Consider the following 25,926-nt stretch of genomic DNA (forward strand, 5'->3'; position numbering starts at 1 on the left):
ATGAGACGTGTTTCTGACATCAAAGGCATGTCCCAAATGAGATTTTTTTTTTTTTTTTGGTCCAACTTTCTTAACGTTCCTAATATTATTAATTCCTTGCCATACATTGTAATTTCAACCATTCACCCAAATGGCAAATGTGGACTTCAAGTAAAGAGCCATTGGATGAAACACGGAAAGCATGCATCAATTAACGTACGTGGCATTCATACGTGGACTTCAAGCAAAGTGCCATTGGATGAAACAACACATAGTGGGCCCACATTCAAATGTGGTCCCATTTTCTATTTTTCTTTTATATAAAAATCATGCAAAATACAAAATACAAAATAAATTAAATAATACATCAAAATACTCCAAAAAAAGAAATTGTACTCGTTTAAGATACCTAAATAATTGACGATTAAGACATTTATGTTTTTAGTAATTAACAAATTACACGACTTACACGTGATTAATGAAAGTTATCTAAATTACTAATTATATTGCTACAATATTAGGTGTAGGGTTGCATTAATTAAAACTTCAATTGCAATACTACAAAGCTTTATTAGCATTAAGTAATGTAAATATAGCTTTCACTCACTAGATTAATATTTAATAGTTTATCATAATTTTCTAGATTCTGTTCCGTTTGATTGCAACCCTTTCATCTAAGGAAATTTATTGATATTTTCAATGTATTGTGTTTTGAAAATTTTCTTTAATATGTGCCCATAAAAGTGTTGTTTAAAGAATAAGAATTGGTCTCGTGAGTGGTTGCAAGTTTGCAACCATCCTCAACTTTTAAATTTTATCTCTGTGTTGACACTTTTTTTATTGATATTTTTAGAAAAAAATTCAAATCATTACTGATGTTCTTGAGAATTGAGTTTAAAAAAAAAATCACTTTACAAATAATTGAGAAACAAAAAATGTTATTTTATCATAATTTATGACCATAAATGCCACTTTTTTATTATTAAATATCCTTATGATATCCGATCATTAGATGACTAAAGAAAAAAATCTTTTATAAACCAACAAATGCCTACAAAATTTTGTTATATTGGAACTCTATGTATTTGAATTTGACTACAAATCCTTATCACAGTCTTTTTAAGACTCTCTTGTATATATACCTGCACTCTTGTATATTTGTCATCAAGTTCTGTTAATACAATTAAATACAGTTCTCATCTAGTATCAGTGGTTGACTCTCTCCTTTCGACCATAAATTCCGGCCCGGATCTTTTGACTCCATTGAACGGCGACCGTAAATTCTAGAACGTAAGTGGTTCCTTTTCAATCTAACAAAATCCTTTTAATCAAAAGTTTTTCTTCAAAATATATTTTTATGGTATATTAATAAGAAATAGATATTTTCAAAAAAAAAAAAAGAATTAGATTGATAAAATATAGTGTATAAAAGGCATGTAATTTATGAAAACTGTATCCTAAATTCTTGTTTTTATCACCGAAGTTTTCTACTATCCTATTACGGAGTATACTTTCCTTCACGCATGACACGTATTTTCTCCTGTGTTTTTTTCCTCAGATAAATCAAGGAAAAGGGCCCAGAAACAGTCGATTGTTCCTTATTTCAGTTGTTCCTTTTCTTCTCATTGAAAATTCATAATCAGCTCCGTATTTCTTTCTTGACTAAAGCTTCGTTTCTTCTCAGAAGAAGCTAAGTTCAGAGGACCCAGATTAAGTTGTAAAAATCTCATCTTTATGCTTGATCATAACTGGGTAGGATCTGGTTCGTCATAATTCGCAATAAAGATTTGATTTTTGTTGTGAATTTGTGAGGCTCTGGTAGTTGGGAAGCCCGGGGCTGTTTTTGCGGTCTGGGTAGTTTTGTTTGATTGGGGAAGAGTGAGAGACTGAGAGAGAGTAAAGATGAGGGGAAAGTTAGGGCTTATAGTGTGTTTGTTGTGGTTTCTTCTGTGTGGGTCAAGTTTGGGGAGATTTGTAGTGGAGAAGAACAGCCTGAAAGTGACATCGCCGGAGTCTATCAAGGATTTGTACGAGTGTGCAATTGGGAATTTTGGGATTCCTCAGTATGGAGGGAGCATGGTGGGCACTGTGGTGTACCCAAAGGCCAATCAGAAGGCATGCAAGAGCTTCGATGATTTTGATGTCTCCTTCAAATCTAAGCCCGGGGGCATGCCTATCTTTGTTGTTGTGGATCGAGGAGGTATGGTGTTGACTGTTGAATTTCATCTAATTAGTTTTTGTTTTTATTATTATAAGTTTTTATTTGGTTTAATTCTAAAAGATGCTTCTTTTTTTGTTTGTGGTTATCTTTGAAAGAATGCTACTTCACTCTAAAGGCTTGGAATGCTCAGAGAGCTGGAGCTGCTGCAATTCTTGTTGCTGATGATAGGGTTGAGCCTTTGATCACAATGGATTCCCCTGAGGAAGAAGATGCCCAGGCAGATTATCTACAGAACATAACTATCCCATCTGCACTTATTAGCAAGTCTCTTGGGGATAAAATTAAGAAAGAAGAATCTAAAGGGGAAATGGTTGTCATAAGTCTTGATTGGAGGGAGGCTCTTCCCCATCCTGATGAGAGAGTTGAGTATGAGTTTTGGACAAACACTAATGATGAGTGTGGGCCTAAGTGTGAGAGCCAGATAGAGTTTGTTAAGAATTTTAAAGGAGCTGCCCAGATACTTGAGAAGAAAGGGTATACTCAGTTCACTCCACATTACATAACTTGGTACTGCCCAGAGGCTTTTACTTTGAGCAAACAATGCAAATCTCAGTGCATTAACCATGGAAGATACTGTGCTCCAGACCCCGAGCAAGACTTTAGTCGAGGATATGATGGGAAAGATGTTGTTTTGCAAAATTTACGCCAAGCGTGCTTCTTTAAGGTGGCAAATGATAGTGGGAAGCCGTGGCTTTGGTGGGATTATGTTACTGATTTTTCAATCCGCTGCCCAATGAAAGACAAGAAGTACACTGAAGAGTGTGCTAATGAAGTGATACGAGCACTTGGTAGGTTGGAGTTCATTTTGGATTGTGTTTCAATTAGTGTTCTATGTAGTCTCACATAGAACTTATTTTGGCATCTCATTATTAGTGATTTAGTGTGCTTGATATTTCTGATCTTATCTTCTTATATATGTATATGTTTGTATGTGCGTGTGTGTATGCAATTTTTGTAGCTGTGATTCTTTTGGTATGTGAATATTTTGTTAGTTTCTTCTTAAAAATCTGCTTAGGAGCTTTTTCAGTCACCATGGGACAATTAAGAGGATGTGGAGTTCAGAGAATGATTGGATCATTTTTGTGTTTCCCCATTTATGGCCCCATTTATTATTGGTTTCTTTCCTTGCTATGCTCTCAACTTAGTGTGCATAAAGCAATTTATGTTTCAGATCTAGTAGATTTGTCCAATTTATCGTTGTAGATTATTTTGCAGGTTATGGATGTTGCATCTGTTGGTTGTATATTTTCTTTGTTCTGAATTCTGATTGAACGCTTGTATTATCTGAATGTTATATTCTGATTGACTCTCCGTGTTCTCCTCTAGGCTTTCGAGATTGTTACTAATTGTGTACCTTGTTTATTGCAATGGAACATAGGCATTGATGTTAAACAGATAGACAAGTGTATTGGGGATCCCGGGGCAAATGTTGACAACCCTATTCTAAAGGCTGAACAGGAAGCACAGGTGTGCATCTTGAGATAAACGATGCATCTCTTCTCTACCATATCTTTTTTTGCACTTCTTGAATTGAGTTTGCGTTTATTTATGTTCATTTTTCAGATAGGCAAAGGTGCTCGTGGAGATGTAACTATATTGCCAACTCTTGTTATAAACAACCGACAGTACAGAGGTATAACTCTTTGAAAGCAAATTGGCTCTGTACTCTATACTTTTCGAACTTGTACGTCGGAAATCCTGATTTTGTGAATGGCTATACAAATTGTAGGGAAGCTGGACAAAGGAGCAGTTCTCAAAGCTATCTGCTCGGGATTTGAGGAGACAACGGAGCCTGCAATTTGCTTAACTGATGGTCATTTTCCTTACTCTCTGACTCTGATCTTGTAACTTGGCAATTTAGCCTCTGCTATCTGTGAAATGGACTTTTTGAGGACAAGTTGTACTTCACATTTTGCTAATTGAGAAATGCAAATAAAGGGGGCAACCCCAGCCAAGTCAGTCAGGCTATTGGCTTGTAACCACTAGGTTATAAGTTCGACTCCTTGTAGGAGCGCCCTATTGGTCTTCTTGGTTTGAGCCAGTCAGCTATGGGCAACCTAAGCTGGTTTACCTCTTTGTGGTCCTTTGCCGGCTAGGGTCACAAAGTGGGGTTTACGGTTTACCCAGTGCACATCCCCGGGTAGTGGCTGCCGGTTTCTCTTGTCACCCAAAAAGAAATGCAAATAAACAATTTTGTTAGGTTATTGTGTCTTACCCGTGAATAGGAAGATCATATATTTTAAAATCTTATGTACTTATCCTTTTGACCAGCAAATAGTGTCATGATCTGAGAGTCTGCCATGGAGATCTATTCTCAAGTTATTTTTTCAATTTTCTTCACAGATATACAAACAAATGAGTGCTTAGAGAACAATGGTGGGTGCTGGAAGGATACGTCTGCTAATATTACAGCATGCAGGGTAATCTACTTGTAGTATATTGAATTCGTTAATCTTCCAAGTTCGCTTTAGCACCAGCTGACACTGTTATGTTCTACTTTAGGACACTTTCCGTGGCCGGGTATGTGAATGCCCTACTGTGCAAGGTGTAAGATTTGTTGGTGATGGCTATACTCATTGTGAAGGTAAAGCCTCGTATTCATTTGTGCACTAGCAATTCATGAAGTGTTACTATTGAACGCATTTATAATGGATGGATGGGACCAGGCCTCACTTTCTGTCTTCTGATTTCGTAGCATCTGGAGCACTGCGATGCGCTGTTAATAACGGAGGCTGTTGGAAGCACACTAAGGATGGCATAACATATTCTGCTTGCGTTGTGAGTAATAACGGGCAGTTTGCTCAATAGTCATTTCTCAGATCTCAAGAAGGGAACGGTATTAAGTTGATTCTTTGGGAATTTCTAGTGAATGTTATGTGTCTTTTTCAGGATGACCACACAAAAGGTTGCTACTGCCCCCCTGGATTTAAGGGCGACGGGATTACTCATTGTGAAGGTACAGTTCAGTTAATGTCAGTGATTTGTGTTATAGAAACTTTACAAGCTCCTAGTATTGAAACACTTGAGCATGATCCATAGTTTTTTTTAACGTTCTAATCACAGTTCTGTTAGTGATGATAATTGGTTGTTTGACGAGAAACTTTCATCCTTCATCTTTGGTCATTCTACAGATATTGATGAATGCAAGGAGAGAATAGCATGCCAATGTCCTGAGTGCAAATGCAAGAACACATGGGGTAGTTACGAATGCAGTTGCCATGGCAATTTATTGTACATGCATGAGCACGACACATGTATAAGTAAGTACGAAAAAAAAGTCTACTGCTTGGTGGAAACGCTGGTTTCAACACATACTCCATTTATAACAACATCCACCATTCTCATTTTAAAGAGATTTATTAAAAAATTTACCCTTTTCCTTGCCCACATGGGCAACCTAGTTGGTTCTTGAATGGTAGATTGTGGGCAATGACACATGATCGAGCCCTCACAGTTGCAGTGTGGGAGTTGCACCCAATTTGGTGGGCTTCGTGTGGGAACCAGGCACTGGTCCTCCCACTTAATGGGCGACTGAGTCACCGTGTTACCCCTCCACTATCTTGTTGGGCCAGGGTGTGGGGGTCCCTAGGGGGGCGAGGGAATTTCGCCTTTTGTGGGCAAGAGACTTGTTAAAAGAATCTGGTTTGACCATGCATTTTCAAGGTTTATTTAAGTGGATTTATAGGGCCTCTTGGTAGTTCCATTTAATTACTTGCTTTGAATGCTGCAGTCATGAACTTCGATTTACTACTATTTAAAGCACTACAAGTGACTTAAATATATTGACATTTAGCTACTTGATTTCAAATGACGGTCTTAACTTCAATTAACTATACATCACCCACACTAATTCCTTAAGATATATTGATTTCTAGCTACTTAAATTCTTCAATGAGGTTTTATTTAGATGTATTCTCTATTTGGGAAATGCAGGTAAAGCTGGAAAAGGAGAGTTTAGCTGGGGCTTTGTTTGGGTTATCATCCTCGGATTGGCTGCTACCGGAGTTGCAGGATATGCTGTGTACAAGTACAGAATTCGGGTATGTCTTGGTCGCCATTTTCTTTACTCATTCACGGGAGCATTTCCTTTCTTGTATCCAAATCTTTGGTTGAGTTCCTTTGCCCTATATCGAATAAATGTTACTAACTTAAAATTCGAGGTGTTGAGCATATAATATACGGAGTATATGTGTAGTCGTACTATCAGCTTAAGTTTTTAGTTGAGATGGAACACATCTTTCAATTTGGTATTAGACCAGGCAAAAGTCAGAGTCGGTCCTTTCTTTGAGCTATCGGTTCCTATCTTCTATATGGATTGACTTTCGTTTTCTCTCTCTCTCTCTCTCTCTCTCTCTCTCTGCATATAACTCCGAAATTCTTGATTTGCAGAGGTACATGGATTCAGAGATCCGCGCAATCATGGCGCAGTACATGCCCTTGGACAACCAAGGGGAGATCCCTAATCACGTCTCTCATGGAAACGTCTGAGCATCGAGCTATCATAGACTGGCGGGCAGGCTGGCATTAGCGTAAAGAAACCTCCATTGCAGATGAAGAACCAAAACCCTTACAACTTAGCTTAATCTCGTTTTACCCAATGCCACCGCCTTCTCGAAGGCCTGTTTCTCTTGTTTAATCGAGAAAGATGCTAAGCAAATGTGTATATTCCTTAGGACATGCATAAAACTTTGCTGTAAGGTAGGAAATTTTCATGTGTGGTTTTTGCACTGTGCTTTTAACTTATAAGAAATACTTCATTTGCTCTTTTGGTTTTACACAAAAGGTCCCAATTTTGTGGATTTGTGTGGGTGTAGTGATGAATACAGGGAGGGATATGTACACCCTGCATGGTTGGCATTTGGCATAATGTGTATATACTGTGATGATTAAGTAATAATTTGCACTAACTCATTTTAAGCTAAAAATCTCAAAGTAATTAGAAGTTAATTATTGATGGTAATTTGCCATGATCAATTAAGTTATTTGAGCCATCCAAATTTCCAATACCTTCGTGAAGAGAGGAATGACACAAGACTCATAATAACATACAAGAAACAATTATGGGCAGTGTAATATATCCTAACACAAGAAAGAAAGGGTAAAGATTGATGCATTTACTAATTCACTGTCAAACAAAGCATAGATAATAATGTACAGCTTAGCAATACTCGTATTGTAACTCATTAAGCTCGGCAATACTCGTATTATAACTCATTAAGCTCGGCAATACTCGTATAATAATGCATTAAGCTCGCGGATAAATACAACAGGAAGAAGAAGAAGACGACGAAGATGGCATGTGGGGAGCAAGCAAGCTCACTGAATTCTATCCATTGATACTTGGAGATGGATGGTGGTAGATCGATCATATGGTCAAACTTTAGCTCTTCGATTGCAATTAACAAAGTTGAGCTGAGCTGCCCTGAATTCCAGGAAAAACGCGATGTTCTTATGTACAAAAATGATGAAAGCCCAAATAGCATGATGATCTTAATAACGTACAGGCATCAACTTAGTTTACCTTGCACGACCATTAATTTTCGGGCTGTGTTTCTAAATTTGAACCCTTGGTCTGCTCGCCATCTTTTATCACCCTATAGGCAAAGAAAGCTGCCATTGAGCCACTGCACGGAACAAAGTTGACTGTCAATTTTTGTCCAGCTATTAACGACTTACATATGATCTACATAGCTGATACAATCACTAACTGCAATTACACCAACTTCATCAATTAGGTTTACAAAATTTTAAGTATATAGTGCTCCGTATTTGAAAATCATAAAGGTAAAAAAGAACCAATTCAAAACCTGATCAAGGTTGTAATGATGTTGACAATAAATCCTCTCTGCAAAGGAAAGAATACAAGGTTAGAAATAGACGCCACGTGAGACGTGTGACCAAAGCATTATTAATTAAAACAAATCTCAAGTAGGAAAACGAATGCGACCGAGGAAAATAAAAGTTTTTACCTGAAACAGCAAGCGCAACTCTCTTAGAAATAAGATGGTAGCAATTGCTGCAAGATAGAAATAAATTAACAAATGCAGCAGTAATACTCATAAAAGTAAAAGAAATTTCTGAGTTTCAAAGTGTCAATGGACTATGACATAATGAAGACAATTAGATCCAATACAAAAAGGTGCCAGATTTTACAAGCCATTTCAACGTAGACATACAATGTGTATTCTGGTGATGATGTAATATAACATAGAATGTGCATTGTTGAAGATAACAACTTTTGAACACCGGAGTAGAGGAGAGGGAGAGGGTGTAAAGAATAATCAATCCATGACTGCCTTTGAGAAACAACTATTTTCTGAATTTAACTCACGCAGAATTAAATACAAACCTGTCTGTCCTCTTAAGGCCAGGGAATTCGACTCTCCTTTTTTCCAATATCTTAGACTTGAGATACTCAAGGCCAAAAGTGTACCGCCAAGTATAACACCAAACCTAATAGCAGGAATGCTTCCTGTCAGCATGAAGCACAAAAAGCCACTAACAGAAAGAAGAGCACCTGCAAAGCATGAAAAGTTCAATAAGAAAACCAGCATTCTCATCCACCCAAGAAGAAGAAAATGTTCCCAACGAATAAGAATACTGGAACTTGTGCAAGCAAGCAAAAACTCTATATGCCTACATACCATATGGTATCCCAACATAAAAGTCCCTCACTTTGGAGACATCATTCAATTCATCAGTGGAGGAAGCAAACGTTTCAACAATATCCTTCACAGATTCAGGGGAATTCTCAGCAGCCGTAGCTAAATACTCTTTGCTCTCCTCACTGATTTCCTTTGCAATGACACTCAAATCTTGCCTCGCTTTCTCAGCTTGTATCTTTAATTTCTCAGAAGTTTCTTTCAAAATGACAACGGCTTTCTTGGAATACACATCATATGCTTCTTGAGACAGACTCTGCATCTTTATGGCTTGTTCTCTGAAAGAATCTAGGGTCTTTTTCCAGGCTTCTTGTGATTCTTCAGCATCCATTTCTATATCACTCTTCTCCTTCTCAACATTGACATCTGAAGGCTCCTAAAAATTGACATGAAATTCTAATTCATGACAAGAATCATCTTTAAGGATAACGAGCGAAAAGCATACAACAAAAGATATAAACTACACATCAAACTCACACATTAGAGTACCCCCAATAAAGACCTCTGTAAAATAAATCCAACTAGTGGCTTGTGGCAACTCTTAAGGTTCCAGAAACATCACCACTGTCCACTTGCAACCCTTTATCAGTATTTAGCAACTTAGTAAAGAACATATCATCACTTTATACTTTTTACCTGCATTGAACTCATTTCAGTGCCTTAAAACATCAATCCACTTTACAAGATGAATTATACATAAGGTTTGTTATTAGCACTGTTGCAAAAATCGGTCTAGGCGGCGCCTAGGTGACCGGCTGCGTAGGCGCCTAATTCGGCAGACTCGGCCGCCTAGCACCTAATTCGGCTGAGTTAACACGTGAAAAAAAAGAGGGGGGGGGGGGGAATTTTTTTATTGATTTTTTACGAGAACCTCACCGATTCCTCACGAGAAGCTGCAAATGCGAAAACCGACCTCTTCCCAAGGCTCCGTCTGCAAACCGGGCCTCGGCGGAGCCCGAGCCCGAGGCCGATGCCTTTAGCGTGAATAGGCCGAGCCACAACCAAGGCTCTGCAGCCGCGGCGAGGTCCGACAGCGAGAACGGATTCGAAGCGGAGCTTGGTTGCAGAAGAAGGCGGCTTCAAGCTAGGGTTAGGGTTCCCTGGTGCGATTAGCTCGGCTGCAGGTGCAAAGCTCATTGTAGAAGATTGAGGAAAAAGGGTGCGGTGATCAAGGGAGTTGAGTAGCAATGGCGAGAGCTGAGACTCTGAGACTCAAGCTATGAGGCGGCGGTTGGGAGAGCGCGGACAAAGTGGTTGGTGTTCGTTGGGGACGCTATTTAGAGAATCAATCGCTTTGGTGACACGTAAGGTGTCAAATGTTTTTTGTTTTCTTTTTCTTCCAAAAAATACTCGGAGCAATACTAGGTACTAGGTAGTTTGATTTCTTTTCTTTAAAAAAAAAATAATTTACTTATGAAACATTTTTTTATTTATCCAAAAAACACAGAGAGAGAGCAAGACACAGTTTTTATTCATAATTTTTTTTTTTAAATGTTCAATCAATAAGGTCATACTATAATTTTGCATATCAAAAAAGTTTGGTTTAAACAAAAAGTGTTTAAAATTAGTGTCATCTCGCATGATGCAACTACTAATGCAGGTGTAATCGTGCAACAAAAAAACAAGTTTAGTTTTTGAACTAAAATTCACCAATTTTCTAAGAATTTAAGGACTAAATATAATTGAAGAATAAACCCTATACCTGTACCATGACTACAAACGTCACATATTTATTTTACTTGATTTGAAAGATTTTTGACATAGCGCGGCAAATGTTACTTCACAAATGTTCATGAGTTTTAATCAAATAATATGACAGGATTGCTAACAAAAACTAACAATTAATATGTGATTAATTAACCATATATAAATTATCGAATCTAACAATGTCTATCAAGTGGTAACATGAGATTATGTTCTATCAGAATTTTAAATTAAATATGGATTAATTCAACAAATCTATGATATTATTTTTGTCTCTATAATTATATACCTACAATAAAATTTGAATTAAATTTTAATGTGAATAATTTATCCTCAAATTATATTTTGAATCTTCAAATTAAATCATGTGATATGGGCGTAAGATTGGATGGTATATATTTGAGGGAGTAAGGAATGGCGTCTAATTAGAGGTATGTTTGGTTCCTAAGGTGGGTGGTTCTTTAGTTAACACTGCAAGCAAAGGATTAGATGCAGACTCAGAAGCCAAATTTTACTGTTTTTTTAAAAAGATAAAACCTTAATGCAAATTTTACTATGGTTTTATCATCTTGGAATACTAATACAGTACAAGATTATTTTTAGTGATCTTGTTTTTAAATTAACAGTTAGGTGGGTGGATGGTGTAGTGGATAATGAAATGTGTTAACAGTTTTGAATGGCGAATTATTTTAGAGATTTGTGAAAAGATATTTAATAAAATTATATGTTTATTATTAGTAGCTAACATGTAAAAAGGTATTTATATAAATACAGACATATATTTTATAAATTTAAATTAATTAATTACACAAAAGACCTTGTAATTGGTTGACACAAGTGTTTTATAAATGATTTTCAGATCAATGTGTTTAAGTTTAAATTATTACAACTTTAAGCTATAATTTTATATGAAAAATAAAAATCATATAGGTTTGAGCTAACCCAAATACCCAACCCAGATTATAGCCCTACATATGGGGCTGACCCAAGTACCATAACACATTGGGTTTGGTCGGGTCCATATAAATCTAATTCACATTATTATCTTTAATTAAAATTTTTAAAATAAATGCATATTTAAGGGCATTACTGATATAATAGGGATTACAAAGGTTAACTGTCATCAATCTCAATTCTCAAGTCAAATTAGATGTTTACCAAAGTCAAATATTTGTTGATCCTTTTTTTTTTCTTCCTTCCTTTTTTTGGTAAAGATAAATTTATAGTCTAATCCAAATGTCATACAAATACTTGGGATATACCCATTCTATTGATGGACAACTTAAAAGAGAAAAAAGGAGTCATATCTCTATCATCCAAACTTGACTAACCTAATGGTCACATTGGGCCTCATTGTCCCAAAAAGTAACATATCACCCATCTTTGGTCTCACATTCCAACATCTCATTACACACCTAAAATTGCCTTTTTGCACTTTTGCTATTGGAAAAACTATCTCACCCCCTCCCCCTTATTCAACATCTACCTACAGCCGAGAGGTTGGAGGTTCGATCCTCAAACCCCTGGGTTTGAGCCGGTCAACTATGAGTAACCTAGATTGGTTTACCTCATTATGATCTTTGTCAGCTATGGTCACAGGGCGAGGAGAAAACCTCGTTAAAAGAACATCTAAACTGCACAAGTTCCCAAATGCAAAGCAAACTTAGTACCCATCAAAACCGTTCATTTGGCAAGTTGAGCTAAAAAGCTAGCCAATTTAGCTGGGGATAAAACTCTGAGTCCGCTCCACCTTTTTTGGGACGGAACAGGTTAAACCCGTTTTAACGGCTCTATTAATAACGATACCTGGTTCAATCTTGAATATTCTTTAGCTTTCGGTTTCATTTGAAAAATACAATTATCATAAATAGAGGACAATACCACACATTTCAATGCATTATGTATGCCTCCTAATTAATGATGTATAAGGCATATAGCAAAGAATTTGAAATAATATTTACTTAAATAGATGTTTATGTTTGAAACAACCTTAGCAACATGGATACCTTTAGGATCAAAAGTCTCACTTGCCTGAAACAATATACATTCCGCTATCAAGAATAAAATCTTATGTAAAAAGTGTACAGATAGCATTATTGATCATCGGTGTCCCTCGCATTGTGTAAATATGTTAATTCCAATTTATGATTATGATATTTCTTGATTCAATCATTCTAATAGACTCCATATTATCAATTAATCCTAACAAAGAATTAAATAAAAGGAAAAAGAGCAGGGGGCAAGAGAATAGAACAAAGTTTTCAATGGTTGACTTATTCAAAGCTTTATTACCTGTTTGCAGAAAGAAATTTTGGTATGCATTCAGCTTCATGACCATTAGTTTATTTTTGAAGTTTGGATGAAAAGAAATTTATTTGTCTTGACAGGACAAAACATATATACATAAGATAAGATAAACAAAATGATTATTCAACAATATCATGACATATGATCTATTTAAGACAAAAATGCTCAGATTAAAAGGGTTAAAAAATTTAATCTAGTTTAATCTGAAAAGTTGAAAATTGGCCCTTTTACCAACCCTTTTGCACTGCCCATTGCCCAATTTTGTTTTTTACTTGCACTCTCTTCTACTATCACCTAATCCATCGATGCTGTCCATCTCAGTAGTCACTATATTGCCCTTTATCTCTATTTCTCTGTTAAAAAAATAATAAAAATAAAAATAATTGTCCAAAGACTCTAATAAAAATTCTTAAATTCTTAAGAAAACTTGCAATTAACAAATGTGTTAAAGTTAAATAATTGCTATGATATAGAAGATACATTAACCAAATAGGTTAATTTTGCACTCCCAGAATTTTTACAAATAAAAATTAAACAGATTTAATTTCCAATAAATTAATGTTCCTAAATGTGACATTTCTAAAGTAATTTAATATTTCTTAACCTAAACGCCTCTCTAAAAGTTGCATTTAATTCAATTGGTGTGTTCAAGAATCTCAAGGAAATATTATATGCTCTTTTTGATATATGAGGCTGTGAGATTCTTTCTATTTATCAACAATCTACTACTAATGAACTAATTGAGTTATTTGTGCCGACAGAATATGAAATTCCTTGAAATAAATTTTTTAATTATTTTCTATCGCATTCCCTATATTCTCATTTTCTTCTCAAAATTTTAAGTAATTGAAATTCTAGTAAAATTCTAGCTTGATAAATTGAACCAAATACATTCTTACAATAATATAATACATACACACTTCCATTGTAAAACGATGAACATTGAAATTATAATTCCTAAATCTCTTAACATACAATTTTACTTAGTGAACATTTATATTACATATATTTTGTAAACAGGGATATATTATCTTGAAATGATGGCACTCATGGTACAACCACGTATGATTGGTCGAACAGTTGACTTGGTAATCACAATGTTCTAAGTTTAATTTTTTGAGGGAGTTATCTATTGGCCTTCTCGATTTGAGTCGGTCAGTTATGATCAACTTAGGATGGTTTACCTTATTGTGGTTCTATGTCGACTGGGTTGCAAGGTAAGTTTCATCGAAAGTGCACATTCGAGTAGCGATTGTAGATTTTATCATAAATCAAAGATGACGGCACTCCACCATGAAATGGGTCATGAAGTGAGTGGAGAATGCTTTTTATATTTGAAGGTCACAAGTTTAATTTTTATCTAACATTTCTTGATCCACCACTCTATGTGATTTGCAATTTATTATAAATGTAAATATATTGTTTTTTAATGGGGATTATAATAATAAGTACTTGTCATTAATACCTATGAATAAGGATGACGGGTGACTCGAAATCCAAAGTACAACAATGCCTTTGTCTGGATGCTATTGTTAGTCAAATAAGCATGCGTAGCTTAACTGCAATGCAATGTTTTTAATTTATTATCTTTACCGAAGTTCACACATTACTGTATTAAAACTATTTTCAACCTAAAATATAATGTTTTTTTAATGACTAAATGAGAAATAAATCAAAGTCGAGCTTAAAAGTGAAAATGTCGTGGTTGAAAGTGGTGCGCCTAAAGTACAACATTTAAAGCACAAGGTAAAATTCACAAATGCGTTTTAAACATTTTTTGTTTGTTATTTATAATACTCCGTATTTGTTAAACTAAGATAGTGCTAATGCGGTGCTAATTCTCTTGAAATAAATAAGCAGCTTTTCCGGTACAAGTCAGATCTGAATCCTCAGAAATGAAGTCAACCGAGAATGCCAGGTAATACCTCAGCTTCGGATTCCGCTTTGACCCAGAAAAAGAATTGAGGAAAAAGATTAATTAATTAATTCTACAAGTTTAACGTTAATTCAAACGGTATCTCAGTTGTTTCATGTTTTTGAGATTTTTGGATCGATCTAATACTAAAAAATTTTCTGCTAAGAACAGTCCAAACGTAATAAAGACGCACAGCACAGACAAATGCTCCTTTTTCGCCGTCAAAATCTCATCTATGCTACAATGACTAACACTCCCATTTCTCCTTTAAATGGCTTTTCTCGAATTAAAGTAAAAAAAAATAAAAATTTCTTGAATAAAGCACTGCACACCTCTGCAACTCTGCAAGTGCAGTAATAATTATGGTTATAATTATGGTTATTGCCTACCCAGCTTTTTGATTCTCATTAACTTCACAATCAAGACTCCCATTTGACCCCCCACTGCACTTCTTGTCCCGGGGGGCTTCTAATACTGTCCTGTCCTCCTTCAAAAACGTCAAACACTTTAAACCTTTTGTTTTCTGGGGGGAGAAACTTCTTTTATCTGACGGTTTCTTGGACTTTCCGGCGACATTTCAAACAAAGTTTGTGTCTTTTTTGAAAACCAACACTCTAACAGACTTAACAGTACCCCCCCATGCTCCCTCCTTCTCTGTAGTCCCATTTATTTGTTGTTTTCTGCGTTCTTGAGAGGCTCTGAGGTTGTGTTCTTGGATTTGAAATGCTGGGGAGAATATTTACTGTTGTATTCATGGTTCCGGTTCTTGTGGGCTGTCTAGACCCGGGGGCTTTCAATGATGATGTTCTGGGTTTGATTGTGTTCAAAGCTGGGCTGATAGACCCACAAGCAAAGCTTGCATCTTGGAGTGAAGATGCTGAGAGTGCTTGTAATAACTGGGAGGGTGTGAAATGTGATCCTCTGTCCAATAGAGTGTCTGAGGTTGTTCTTGATGGTTTTTCTCTTTCTGGGCACATAGGGAGGAGTCTTCTGAGGCTGCAGTTTCTGAGAGTGTTGTCTTTGTCAAAGAATAATCTCACTGGGACTGTTAACCCTGCTCTTGCCCAGATTCAGAGCTTGAATGTGATTGATCTGAGTGAGAACAGTCTGTCAGGGCCAGTCCCTGATGAGTTTTTCAGACAATGTGGGTCTTTAAAGGTGGTTTCTTTTGCCAACAATAACCTCAGTGGCATAATCCCTGTTTCTTTGACCTCATGCTCAACCTTGGAGAGAGTTAATCTGTCTTCAAATAGGCTTTCTGGGCAGCTGCCCTCTGGGTTTTGGTCTCTGAGTTCTTTACAGTCATTAGATTTTTCTGACAATTTTCTTGAGGGTGAGATTCCAACAGGAGTTGAGAACTTGTATGGTTTAAGGTCAATTGATTTAAGCAAGAACAGTTTTGTTGGTCAGCTGCCTGAGAATATTGGAAATTGTGTGTTGTTGGAATCTATTGATCTCAGTGAAAATGCACTTTCTGGAGCCCTTCCTGAGTCTATGCAGAAACTGGGTTTATGCACTTCTCTTAATCTAAGAGGAAATATGTTTACAGGTGAGTTTCCAGATTGGGTAGGGGATATGAGAAGCTTGGAGGTTTTGGATTTTTCTGCCAATAACTTCTCAGGTAGAATTCCAGAATCCATAAGCTATCTTCAATTCTTGAAGGAAGTAAATTTGTCAAACAATCAGTTCATGGGAGGCTTGCCAGATTCTTTTGAGAATTGGGTTAGTCTTTTGGTCCTGGATGTGAGCAAGAACCTGTTGAATGGCAACCTTCCTGCCTGGATTTTCAGGTTGGGGTTGAAGACTGTGATTCTTTCTGGTAACAGGTTTAATGGAAGTATTGGGTATGATTGCATGGAGCCAAAAACACCTCCCTCATATCAAACCCTTCAAGTCTTGGATTTATCTATGAATTCGCTGTCGGGCGAAATCCCATCTTCCATTGGGAATTTTAGCAGCCTGCAGGTCCTGAATGTTTCTTGGAATTCTTTGTCTGGTGGGGTTCCATCATCTGTGGGCAAGATGAATGTGATTAGGGTTCTTGATTTGAGTCACAATGGGTTAAATGGAACCATCCCTGTCGAAATTGGGGGAGCTGTTTCGTTGCAGGAGTTGTGGCTGGAAAGCAATTTTCTTTCTGGATTGGTCCCTGCAGATATCACACATTGCTCATCTCTATCTTCTCTGTAAGTTCTCAAGCATTTCTTGAACTAAAATCTTATAAGAATTGCATTTTGTGCCTTCTGATTCAGAATTTATGAGTTTTGGTCTGTAAAGTTTGCATTTTTATTGCAGGGTTCTGTCACAGAACAATCTTTCTGGTGAAATTCCTGCAGAAATTGCAGGGCTTACAGGCCTTCAGATTCTGGATTTGTCACTCAACAATTTCTCTGGAAGCTTACCAAAAGAGCTCACCAATCTCACACATCTCATCACTTTTAATGTCTCACATAACCATCTTGAAGGTGAGCTGCCAGTGGGGGACTTTTTCAACACCATTCCTCTCTCAGCTGTAACCGGGAATCCATCCCTCTGTGGCTCGGTGTTCAACCACTCGTGCCCCGCTGTGCACCAGAAGCCGATAGTGCTCAACCCAAATTCAGATGATTCTGCTCATAGCTCCCTTTCCCCACTAGGCCACAAGAGAATTGTGCTCAGCATATCGTCTCTCGTTGCCATTGGGGCAGCGGTGTTTATCGCGCTTGGTGTGATAACCGTCACGATTCTCAACAACTTTCACGTGAGATCTTCCGTGTGGCGGTCTGCTGCACCCGTGGTGTTTTCTGGCGGGGATGAGTTCAGCCATTCGAATGGCACCGAAGCCAACTATGGGAAACTTGTCATGTTCTCCGGGGGTGATGCTGCAGGCTTTGCCTCGGGGACTCAGGCGCTCCTGAGCAAGGATTGCGAGCTAGGACAAGGTGGATTTGGTTCTGTTTACAAGACCGAGCTTGGAGACGGGCGTTCTGTGGCTATAAAGAAGCTCAACGTCTCGAGCTTGATCAAGTCTCAGCAAGATTTCGAGAGGGAAGTTAAGACACTCGGGGAGGTTAGGCACCAAAACCTCGTAGCCATCGAAGGCTATTACTGGACTCCATCGTTGCAGCTCCTAATCAACGAGTATGCAACCGGGGGGAGCCTGCATAAGCAACTCCACGACGAAGAAGGCTGCAGCCTCTCATGGCAGCAGCGTTTCAACGTAGTTCTCGGGACAGCCAAAGGGCTAGCTCATTTGCACCAGATGAACATAATCCACTACAACATGAAGTCCACAAATGTCCTCCTCGACAGCGCGGGGGATCCAAAAGTGGGAGACTACGGCCTAGCCAGGCTACTCCCCGCCCTGGACCGCTACATTCTAAGCAGCAAGATCCAGAGCGCGCTGGGGTACATGGCTCCCGAGTTCGCCTGCCAGACAGTGAAAATAACCGAGAAATGTGATGTTTATGGGTTCGGGATCTTGGTTCTCGAGGTTGTGACCGGGAAAAGACCCGTGCAGTACATGGAAGATGATGTGGTTGTGCTTTGTGATATGGTGAGGAGAGGTTTGGAAGATGGGAACATTGAGGAGTGTATTGATAAGAGGCTGCAGGGTAAGTTCCCAGTGGAAGAGGCAATTCCAGTGGTGAAACTTGGGCTGATTTGTGCCTCTCATGTCCCGTCTAATCGGCCCGACATGGAAGAGGTTATTAGGATCCTGGAACTCATCAGATCCCCCTCAGCAAGCCAGAAAGATTTGGAATAAACTTGAGAAACCTGCAGAGAGGCCTGTGAGTTTTGCTGTGAAGAGTGATCCCAGTTTGTTGTTTAATTGCATAATCTTTTGTTTTTTGTGTTTCTGAGGTTTTCAAGAATTTGGTGCATTTGTGTTGGATCAGATTGCTCTTCACAGGCTCAAACTTAGAGCCCTTGTCATCAAAACATCCTATACAGAATTTCCCAAGTCTTTTGTTCAGTTCTCTAGCAATTTTGTCTGTTTTTTCTTATGTTCTTTTCAATGCTTGCAAAGTTTGGTTCAACCAAAGAACATAAACATGTGATGAACTGATATAGGGCAACTCTGGTTAATGTTTTAGAATTTTGTTGGTCTTCTGTCCCAAGCATCGCTGGGAGGATGATTATGGTTTGGTTCGAATTAAACAACTCAAACTGAATTGTTCATTGTGCAACTGAACTTTCACGAGAACCACACAGACGGTTCCAATTAAGGTACTACTGACTCTGTTACAAATGTGGTATCAGTTCATAACTATTTTCTCAACACTGAGGCTCGAATACATAATCTCTCATATGAGAGAGTCACTACAAGCCACTGGAGTACTAGACCACAAGGTCATTGGCTAGTTTAGAATCACCACTATAGCTCATTGGAGATGATGGTGCAAAAGATAGAGTGAGGTAAATGTCAACAAGACATATTTCAAATTTATCTCTACAAGATCCTAGATAGGTCAACAAGAAATTCTGGGTATTGAAATTCGATCTTTAGAATTATGGTATTTTCTTTTTCCAATGTTTTTTAAAATGTAGAAATGGGGAATGATTAATGCTTAGATGTGAAGTCTATTTTATTGAAAGAGTTTAGAGCCCAAGGCAGATTTCAAGGCCAGAGGAGACCTACTCATTCTTGTAATGAATAAAGTTGTGTAACATCCATCTCCATACTGCACCTATCTCAAAAACTTCCCACTTAGTTTATACATTATGATTTGCTGTCATGCTCTTCTGCACTATATGATTAATATCATTCTTTTACAATAATCCAGATTTTTCTACTTTTTAGGAATATATCATAAATCTCATGAACCCGCTCTAAAATTCATGGAAAGATAAATTAAGTCAATCTAGCTTTTAGTTTTATTAACCTCGGACTCTTGTGGTGATGGAGCCCAGAAGCCCACTTTCATCGGTTCTTGTCAATCTCATGCTTAATAGCGAAGATACAGTTCTATGGGTGGTTCGTCAATTTGTTATCACCATTCGCCACTTGCTCTCCTCTTGGTCTGCTTCAATCGCTCACTCCTATCCAGAGGCTACCACGGTCATAGATGCTTTAGCTTCAATTAGTTGTACACTCCATTCCCCCTCTCTTTATTTCGATTTCAATTCTCTACCATCATTTGTTCGCGTGACTCTGTTGTACGACTGGAGGGGCTTCTTGACCCCAAAATTCATTTATCAATAAAACAGGAAATGAGTTCTGTTTTTAAATAAAAATAATAATAATAATAATAATGTGAAAGATTGGAGACAAGAAAATGAGGCCTACAAGAACAATGACTTAATAATGTAGTGGCAAGAAGTTTGAAGATGAAGCCAGCTAAATTAATCCTGCTACTCATAGAATGATTACTCCACCACCTGTGTTGCTACATACTATAAGAGCCCAGACCAGACATTATTCTGAAATATACTTAAACAGTAAAACAACATCATTAACAATATAATCATTCATGTTCCATTTGCAACATTCTTGAAGAAGTACAATGTAAGGAATATAGATAGATATGAAAGGTCATGTCATGTCATGTGTATGCATAATATAATGTACTATATATATCCATCCAACAGTGGTTGTATACTTGTATGTTCAGACAGTCAGCCATGTCTCTGGGTGCTGCAACTTTATGCCACTCAATCATGAAGGGAGTCACAGTCTCATGTGTGTCCGGCCAAGAGTTTCTTGTAAAGATCAAACTTTTATTTTTTTCTTTTCAGCTTTGAAGAATTGAAGCCCGTGTGAGCATAAATATAATATAAACATAAATATGGAGTCCAACTATCAGCTTAGCCTTTTAAGCTTTTAGTTGGATGGAGCACATGATTCAATTTGGTATCAGAGCCATGCAAAAGGTCATGGGGGCGTGTGGCGTGTGAGTATAAATATAATGCAAACATAAATGTGCAGTCCAATTATCAGCTTAGGCTTTTAGTTGGATGGAGCACATGATTCAATTGCCCGTACGGATAGTTCAATTGAGCTGGATTTATCTCTGTAATGTTCTCTTACTTTTAAAAGTGAATTTCATCTTAATAACACCCGGTTTACACTCCCACATGAATGAGAGTGGGTTCCAACTGTTGACTCTTTGTGCTTCATTAGGTTGAGAAAGTAACTATGGACAGATACTACATTGTAACAGAAACAGTAATACTCAAAAAAAAAATCATAATATTATCAAATTTGTAATTTATTCACTATTTTCTCTATATCCCTACAATTCTAATCTACTTTCAAAAGTGGCCCCATTTACATAAAATAGCTCCTTTTTACAAAGCAAAATAATAAAATAAAATAAAGAAGACAAAAGCTGCCATTTTTGGCCCCTTTTGTTAGTGTTGCAGGGAAAATGATACATGGACTTTCAATTTTTATTTTCTCTCACAAATTCTTGATGTAGACACATCGTGATAAAAACATCCTATCCTTGTTTGCCACATCAGCAACTAAAAATGAGTGAGTAGAATTTGAGAATACATGTAGTAGATCGAACTCGTGCTACAAGCTTGCAACGCATGATGGAAATTTAAAAAAAAATCAAAACTATAATTTTTTTTACACATCACCTTTCAATCGAGATAATTGCAGGGATATGGTGAGACTTAGTATTGGGTGGTACGAGTTTTGACAATTTGTAAGAGTTTCACTCAATGTGATTGGCTTCTTATGAGCACCTCATTCCATGATTTACTCATCCACAATCCTGTCAGGTCATACTGTAGAGCTCTAGGCCGAAGCAAGGGACTTCGTTGGGTGAGTTTTGAAGGCGTGGAGCCCGTACGACAGCTTAGGTGATAGATTGAGTATGAAGATTTAGAATCAAACTTTAATTAACCGCCGCAATTCAATATAGAAATTTCACTTAATATGATGGGTTCCTTGTGAGTACCTCTTCTAATGATTTATTCTTTTATAATTTTATCATATCAGAGTGTGGGGTCCTAGGAGCGATGGAATTTGGTGGGTGAGTTTTGAAGGCGTGAAGGACATGAGGAGGAAAGGGGAAAGGGATTGTTTGACTCTGGTCAAGTGTAGGAAATATTCTTGAGAATGAAGAAAGGAAAGGGTTTTCATATATGACTTTTGGTTCACTTTAGCAAGACAGAATGATGGTGTCCCTGTAAGAGTTTGAGTGGGGGAGTGAGAGTATAATGATGCATGTTGGGTTGGGTTTCTCAACACGTGAAGGGTGGTTTTAAAATTTTTGGAATATATACTCAAAATAAGTTGATTGTAGGATGTATAGTAAATATGCACTTAATATATGAATAATATTAAGTTACTAAATAATTATATATATTAAAAAAAAAAAAAAAAAAAAAAACAAAGCATTTTTTTGGATCAATTGGAAGGGATACCCAGGGGCCATTAGTCTACTGCTTCCCTAGCCGCCAAGCTGAAACTTGTGTTGTAATATTGAAAGTCTTGTGTTCGAATTCTCTGATAGTACTTCTTTTAAAATCAAAGCATATTATTTGTATTTATTATTGTAGTATGATTTCTTTTACCTCTTTAAATTAAAGGAGGTTTTTCACATAAAATATTATTTTTCGTGATGTTGGAGTGTTTGCTTTTATAACTCTACTTGTTGATTTCTTTACTAAGTATTATGGTTTAATTTACAACATATGAGCCATACTTTACTTAGCTTCAAGATGTTGACAAAAACTAGTGTCTTTAAAGTGCAATGTGGAGAATATAGTTGAAGATGTATCATATCTTTATTTGAGATTTGATTGGTTGTGGTGAATTTTCTAGTCGTTACTAGAAGGATTTTAAGAGTAACTAATGAGTGAGCACCTTTTTTTTCTTCTTTCATATCTTGAAGGTTATTAGATGTTTAGTGTAGCAAGGCTAAGTCTATTCAGTTAGACATATAAACCAATTTATGGAGAAGTTGACTTGTGCAAACCAAGGGTCCGTTTGGAAGTCCGACTCGGGGAAGTCATTTTATGAATTTTTTAGTGTTTGGACACTAAAAAAAATGAAGTCAAAAAGTATAAGGAAATTACTCATTATGGTCAATGAAAAAAAAAATCAATTTGGTTGAAAATGTCTTCATAGTGTTCGGTAAAAACTTGTGTAAGACCATCTCACTTTAGGTCGGAACAGATCGAGATGAAAATGTAATACTTATACGCACAAATAATGTAATACTAATTAAAAATAAATTATTTATTAATTATATGAAAAAATGTAATATAAGGAAAAATGTAACATGACAAGTTTAATAAAAGTTTATGTAAGTGACAAGATGAATAATTATATAATGATTATTATGATATGCATAGACAATTTTTGGGTAGGTGATTGACCATCTTGTAATACAAATACATAACCTGTAGTTAACATTAATGAGCAAGAATTCCATTCATTTCATATCCCTTTATATGGTATCAACAAACAAGTTGATCATACAACATGCACCATAATAGATGGTAATGGCAAGAAAATTAGGAATCATGTTTAACTTCTGCTAGGATTTTCACAGATTTCATATGTTCATGAATACAAATTAAAGATACAAGAAAAGCTTTTGCATACCCAGTGAAGTGATATTAGTAATAGAACAGAAGGCTGAAAGCCATGTCTATGTAGTTTTCACAATGCCTGCAAATGTATACATCTATCAACTCATTATGCAATACGTAGATTTACAAAAATGCATTTGTAATCGGGCTTTGATGGAAGCTTCAAAATTCCATAAGGGGAATTATAAGTAGGGTGATGAAAACTTTTCCCCAGCAGTGAGCAATCTATGCCCGACTCATGTATTGCCCGGTTCTAGTATCCACCATAACCTCCTCCCCTTTGTCTATGAACAATGGAACATTAATAACAGCACCGGTCTCAAGGGTTGCTGGTTTTGATCCACCTGCCATACAGCACAAAATTATAGCCAGACTCAAGAACAGGAAAATGAAACACAAACTGATGGCATGCATATCCTGTATTCTAGGTGAAAAAACCACTACAGTTTCATAATCAACAATTTTGATCTAATCTAGTCCCTTCTTGCAATTGTAACATGCTAGCTTTTAGCCTATACAAGATATAGCCACCAACAATACCTTGGGCTGTGTCTCCTCTAAGACCAGGATCAGCATCAACTACTGTTAACTTCACTGTAATTGGGAGTTCAAAGTCGATAACCTACAAAAGTAATAAAATTAGTACCACCATTGTCAATTGTACTTCATAGTGCTCTACTGTTAAAGCAAAATGTGAGATTCCATAAAGTTGTAAATTAATAATGAAACTGCATTCAAATGAGCTTTTATAAGGGAAATGGTAAATCAAATTCTCCAATATGTTATGAACAGGACTTTACTTTTCCCTTCCAGAAAAGCAAAATGCAGTCCATGCCCTCCTTCAGAAACTTTGTTTTATCCCCAACATCTGATGCATTGAGGCGAAACTCTTCATACGTATTCTGCAAAATACAGTCACCCAAAAACTTAAGCAAAACGAAATAGAAACCGAGATCATGTTTTTGCCACCACTGTCTGCAATATCTAATTATTTTTGTAGTTTTACAGACACATGGTAAATGAAGCTGCAATGTGTGCAGTTCTTTAGGTACACTTGTGAAACAAAAGGAAATATACCAGGTCCATGAACACAAACTGGGCGCCATCTTTGTAAGTGAACTGTTTTGTCTCCTTGGAAATATCTGCTGCTTCTATCTAGAAAAAAATATGGGAGTCCATAATTCATTGATCCACATTACATATGGAAAAAGAGAGAGAGATAGAGGAAGCAGGGGAGGGGGGATTGACTACAAGGGATATTGTCTCCAAAACTATTACCTTACTTCCAGCTCGGAAAGTTTTCTCAACCGAGTTTCCAGTGACATAGTTCCGCAATGTGGTTCTCACATATGCAGCTCCTTTGCCAGGTTTGACATGTAGAAATTCTGATGAATGCCCACAAAAAACAAGTAATGTGAAAAGTGAAGCAAACTAATATCAAAATATAGACAAAACCTTCTTCCTAATCCCCAATGCACTATCTTTTATGTAACCCACACATGTATTATGTATACTTGATAAACAGAAATAAAATTGTCCTGGGATTAAGTGTCTTTCTCTTGTCAGAAATCCGTGCCAGGCAATTCCTCCAAATAGACTGAACTTAAGGGGGTCAACAAACACCATATTACCATTATGTATTCTCATAATCTATGTGTCATTATTTCCCAGGAAGAAATTCAATAATTGGATGATGTAAAAAATTAAATTAAATTAAATTAAAAATTGTACACAAACGCACAGAAATCTTTAATTCCAGGTTGAAAAGATAGAAGCAGGGAAAGTTCACAAAATGGAGAATCAAAAAAATTACCAACAACCCTCCAAGGAGCTCCGTCCACTTCAATGTTGCTGCCTACTTTAATATCATTGCTAGAAAACGCATATATTCCTGAAAATTGCAAGGAAACAGAGACATTAAGCCAGGAAAACTTGTCGAGTATGAGGGGAGGGGAATTTACTTACTAGGGAATTTGGGGCGGAAGGAGATTTTAGGAGATAGCTTCGTAGATGGAAATGAGAGGGACGAGGACTTGAACGAAACCACGGAGATATTGGGGCAGAAGGCCAGCTTGAGGCCGGCGATTCCGGCCATGGCTGTCGTCGACGAAGGGAAGTGAAGATTGAGTAGTAGTAGTCTCTATGGCAGTATTTTGAGGGTTCACAATGGCCCAGAGAACTTTGTTAACCCGGCCTTGGATAAGGTAAATCAGAATAATAGTCACTTGAGAGCATATTTTGATTTGGAAAAAACAGCAACCACTATAGGAAGTTTCGTTTGTCGTTAAATTCACATTGTGACTTTAGTTTGACAAATAATCGTAACAAAGTAAAATATGCAATAACCAACATAGACTAGAACCCAGTGACAAGTGACATCTCTTTGAAGGGAAGAATTTCAGGAGAACTCAGTTTTTATTTCCATAAGTAACGATTCCCTAACTATATCATCATCTTAATTTCTATTAACAACTTAACCTTTCCAACCAGCTTGGTTGGCCTGAGTAGAATTTCGGGAGAACCCAGTTTTTATTTCCATAAGTAACGATTCCCTAACTATATCATCATCTTAAGTTTCTATTAACAACTTAACCTTTCCAACCAGC

The 25,926-nt window shown here is 36.9% G+C and overlaps 4 protein-coding genes across 8 annotated transcripts; 2 read left to right on the forward strand and 2 right to left on the reverse strand.

Annotated features, from left to right (window-relative positions):
• The first annotated feature begins 1,566 nt into the window (after nt 1-1,566).
• Nucleotides 1,567-6,977, forward strand: LOC116006555 (vacuolar-sorting receptor 1-like). The gene is made up of 12 exons (XM_031246982.1): nt 1,567-2,179; nt 2,296-2,988; nt 3,579-3,667; nt 3,764-3,833; nt 3,930-4,013; nt 4,544-4,620; nt 4,703-4,784; nt 4,896-4,978; nt 5,090-5,156; nt 5,332-5,460; nt 6,134-6,240; nt 6,590-6,977. Exons 1-12 carry the CDS (start codon nt 1,882-1,884, stop codon nt 6,686-6,688), a joined length of 1,878 nt encoding a protein of 625 aa, XP_031102842.1. The 5' UTR covers nt 1,567-1,881; the 3' UTR covers nt 6,689-6,977.
• A 315-nt stretch (nt 6,978-7,292) lies between these two features.
• Nucleotides 7,293-10,141, reverse strand: LOC116006196 (protein FATTY ACID EXPORT 3, chloroplastic-like). Of its 5 annotated transcripts, none has more exons than XM_031246492.1 (7): nt 9,739-10,141; nt 8,845-9,238; nt 8,550-8,717; nt 8,170-8,216; nt 8,008-8,045; nt 7,722-7,824; nt 7,293-7,612 (listed from the first exon to the last, which is right to left on the reverse strand). In XM_031246492.1, the coding sequence occupies exons 1-6, from the start codon at nt 9,997-9,999 to the stop codon at nt 7,734-7,736; spliced, it is 999 nt and encodes a 332-aa protein (XP_031102352.1). In that variant the 5' UTR covers nt 10,000-10,141; the 3' UTR covers nt 7,293-7,612; nt 7,722-7,733. The 5 variants fall into 5 exon arrangements, with proteins under 5 accessions (XP_031102352.1, XP_031102351.1, XP_031102350.1 ...); XM_031246491.1 differs by having other exon boundaries at nt 7,293-7,617; XM_031246490.1 differs by having other exon boundaries at nt 7,293-7,622.
• Nucleotides 10,142-15,244: 5,103 nt separating this feature from the next.
• Nucleotides 15,245-18,743, forward strand: LOC116006368 (probable LRR receptor-like serine/threonine-protein kinase IRK). Its single transcript, XM_031246707.1, has 2 exons — nt 15,245-16,974; nt 17,084-18,743. Exons 1-2 carry the CDS (start codon nt 15,512-15,514, stop codon nt 18,531-18,533), a joined length of 2,913 nt encoding a protein of 970 aa, XP_031102567.1. The 5' UTR covers nt 15,245-15,511; the 3' UTR covers nt 18,534-18,743.
• A 4,488-nt stretch (nt 18,744-23,231) lies between these two features.
• Nucleotides 23,232-25,536, reverse strand: LOC116006260 (elongation factor P). Its single transcript, XM_031246563.1, has 7 exons — nt 25,286-25,536; nt 25,134-25,211; nt 24,599-24,705; nt 24,398-24,475; nt 24,121-24,222; nt 23,861-23,942; nt 23,232-23,664 (listed from the first exon to the last, which is right to left on the reverse strand). The coding sequence occupies exons 1-7, from the start codon at nt 25,413-25,415 to the stop codon at nt 23,546-23,548; spliced, it is 696 nt and encodes a 231-aa protein (XP_031102423.1). The 5' UTR covers nt 25,416-25,536; the 3' UTR covers nt 23,232-23,545.
• Nucleotides 25,537-25,926: the final 390 nt, after the last annotated feature.

This window comes from Ipomoea triloba, chromosome 15, assembly GCF_003576645.1.
Source record: "Ipomoea triloba cultivar NCNSP0323 chromosome 15, ASM357664v1".
Lineage (NCBI taxonomy): Eukaryota > Viridiplantae > Streptophyta > Magnoliopsida > Solanales > Convolvulaceae > Ipomoea > Ipomoea triloba.

Coding starts and splice junctions, on each gene's coding strand:
- LOC116006555 (XM_031246982.1), top strand. CDS start 1,882: ATGAGGGGAAAGTTAGGGCTTATAGTGTGTTTGTTGTGGTTTCTTCTG. Junction 3,668..3,763: donor AGGCTGAACAGGAAGCACAG/GTGTGCATCTTG, acceptor TTCATTTTTCAG/ATAGGCAAAGGTGCTCGTGG. Junction 4,979..5,089: donor TAACATATTCTGCTTGCGTT/GTGAGTAATAAC, acceptor TGTCTTTTTCAG/GATGACCACACAAAAGGTTG.
- LOC116006368 (XM_031246707.1), top strand. CDS start 15,512: ATGCTGGGGAGAATATTTACTGTTGTATTCATGGTTCCGGTTCTTGTG. Junction 16,975..17,083: donor TGCTCATCTCTATCTTCTCT/GTAAGTTCTCAA, acceptor TTTTTATTGCAG/GGTTCTGTCACAGAACAATC.
- LOC116006260 (XM_031246563.1), bottom strand. CDS start 25,415: ATGGCCGGAATCGCCGGCCTCAAGCTGGCCTTCTGCCCCAATATCTCC. Junction 24,223..24,397: donor AGTTTGTGTTCATGGACCTG/GTATATTTCCTT, acceptor TGTATTTTGCAG/AATACGTATGAAGAGTTTCG. Junction 23,943..24,120: donor TGCTTTTCTGGAAGGGAAAA/GTAAAGTCCTGT, acceptor TTACTTTTGTAG/GTTATCGACTTTGAACTCCC.
- LOC116006196 (XM_031246492.1), bottom strand. CDS start 9,999: ATGAGCTTTGCACCTGCAGCCGAGCTAATCGCACCAGGGAACCCTAAC. Junction 8,718..8,844: donor TTATGTTGGGATACCATATG/GTATGTAGGCAT, acceptor CATGCTTTGCAG/GTGCTCTTCTTTCTGTTAGT. Junction 7,825..8,007: donor ATCATTACAACCTTGATCAG/GTTTTGAATTGG, acceptor TGTTCCGTGCAG/TGGCTCAATGGCAGCTTTCT.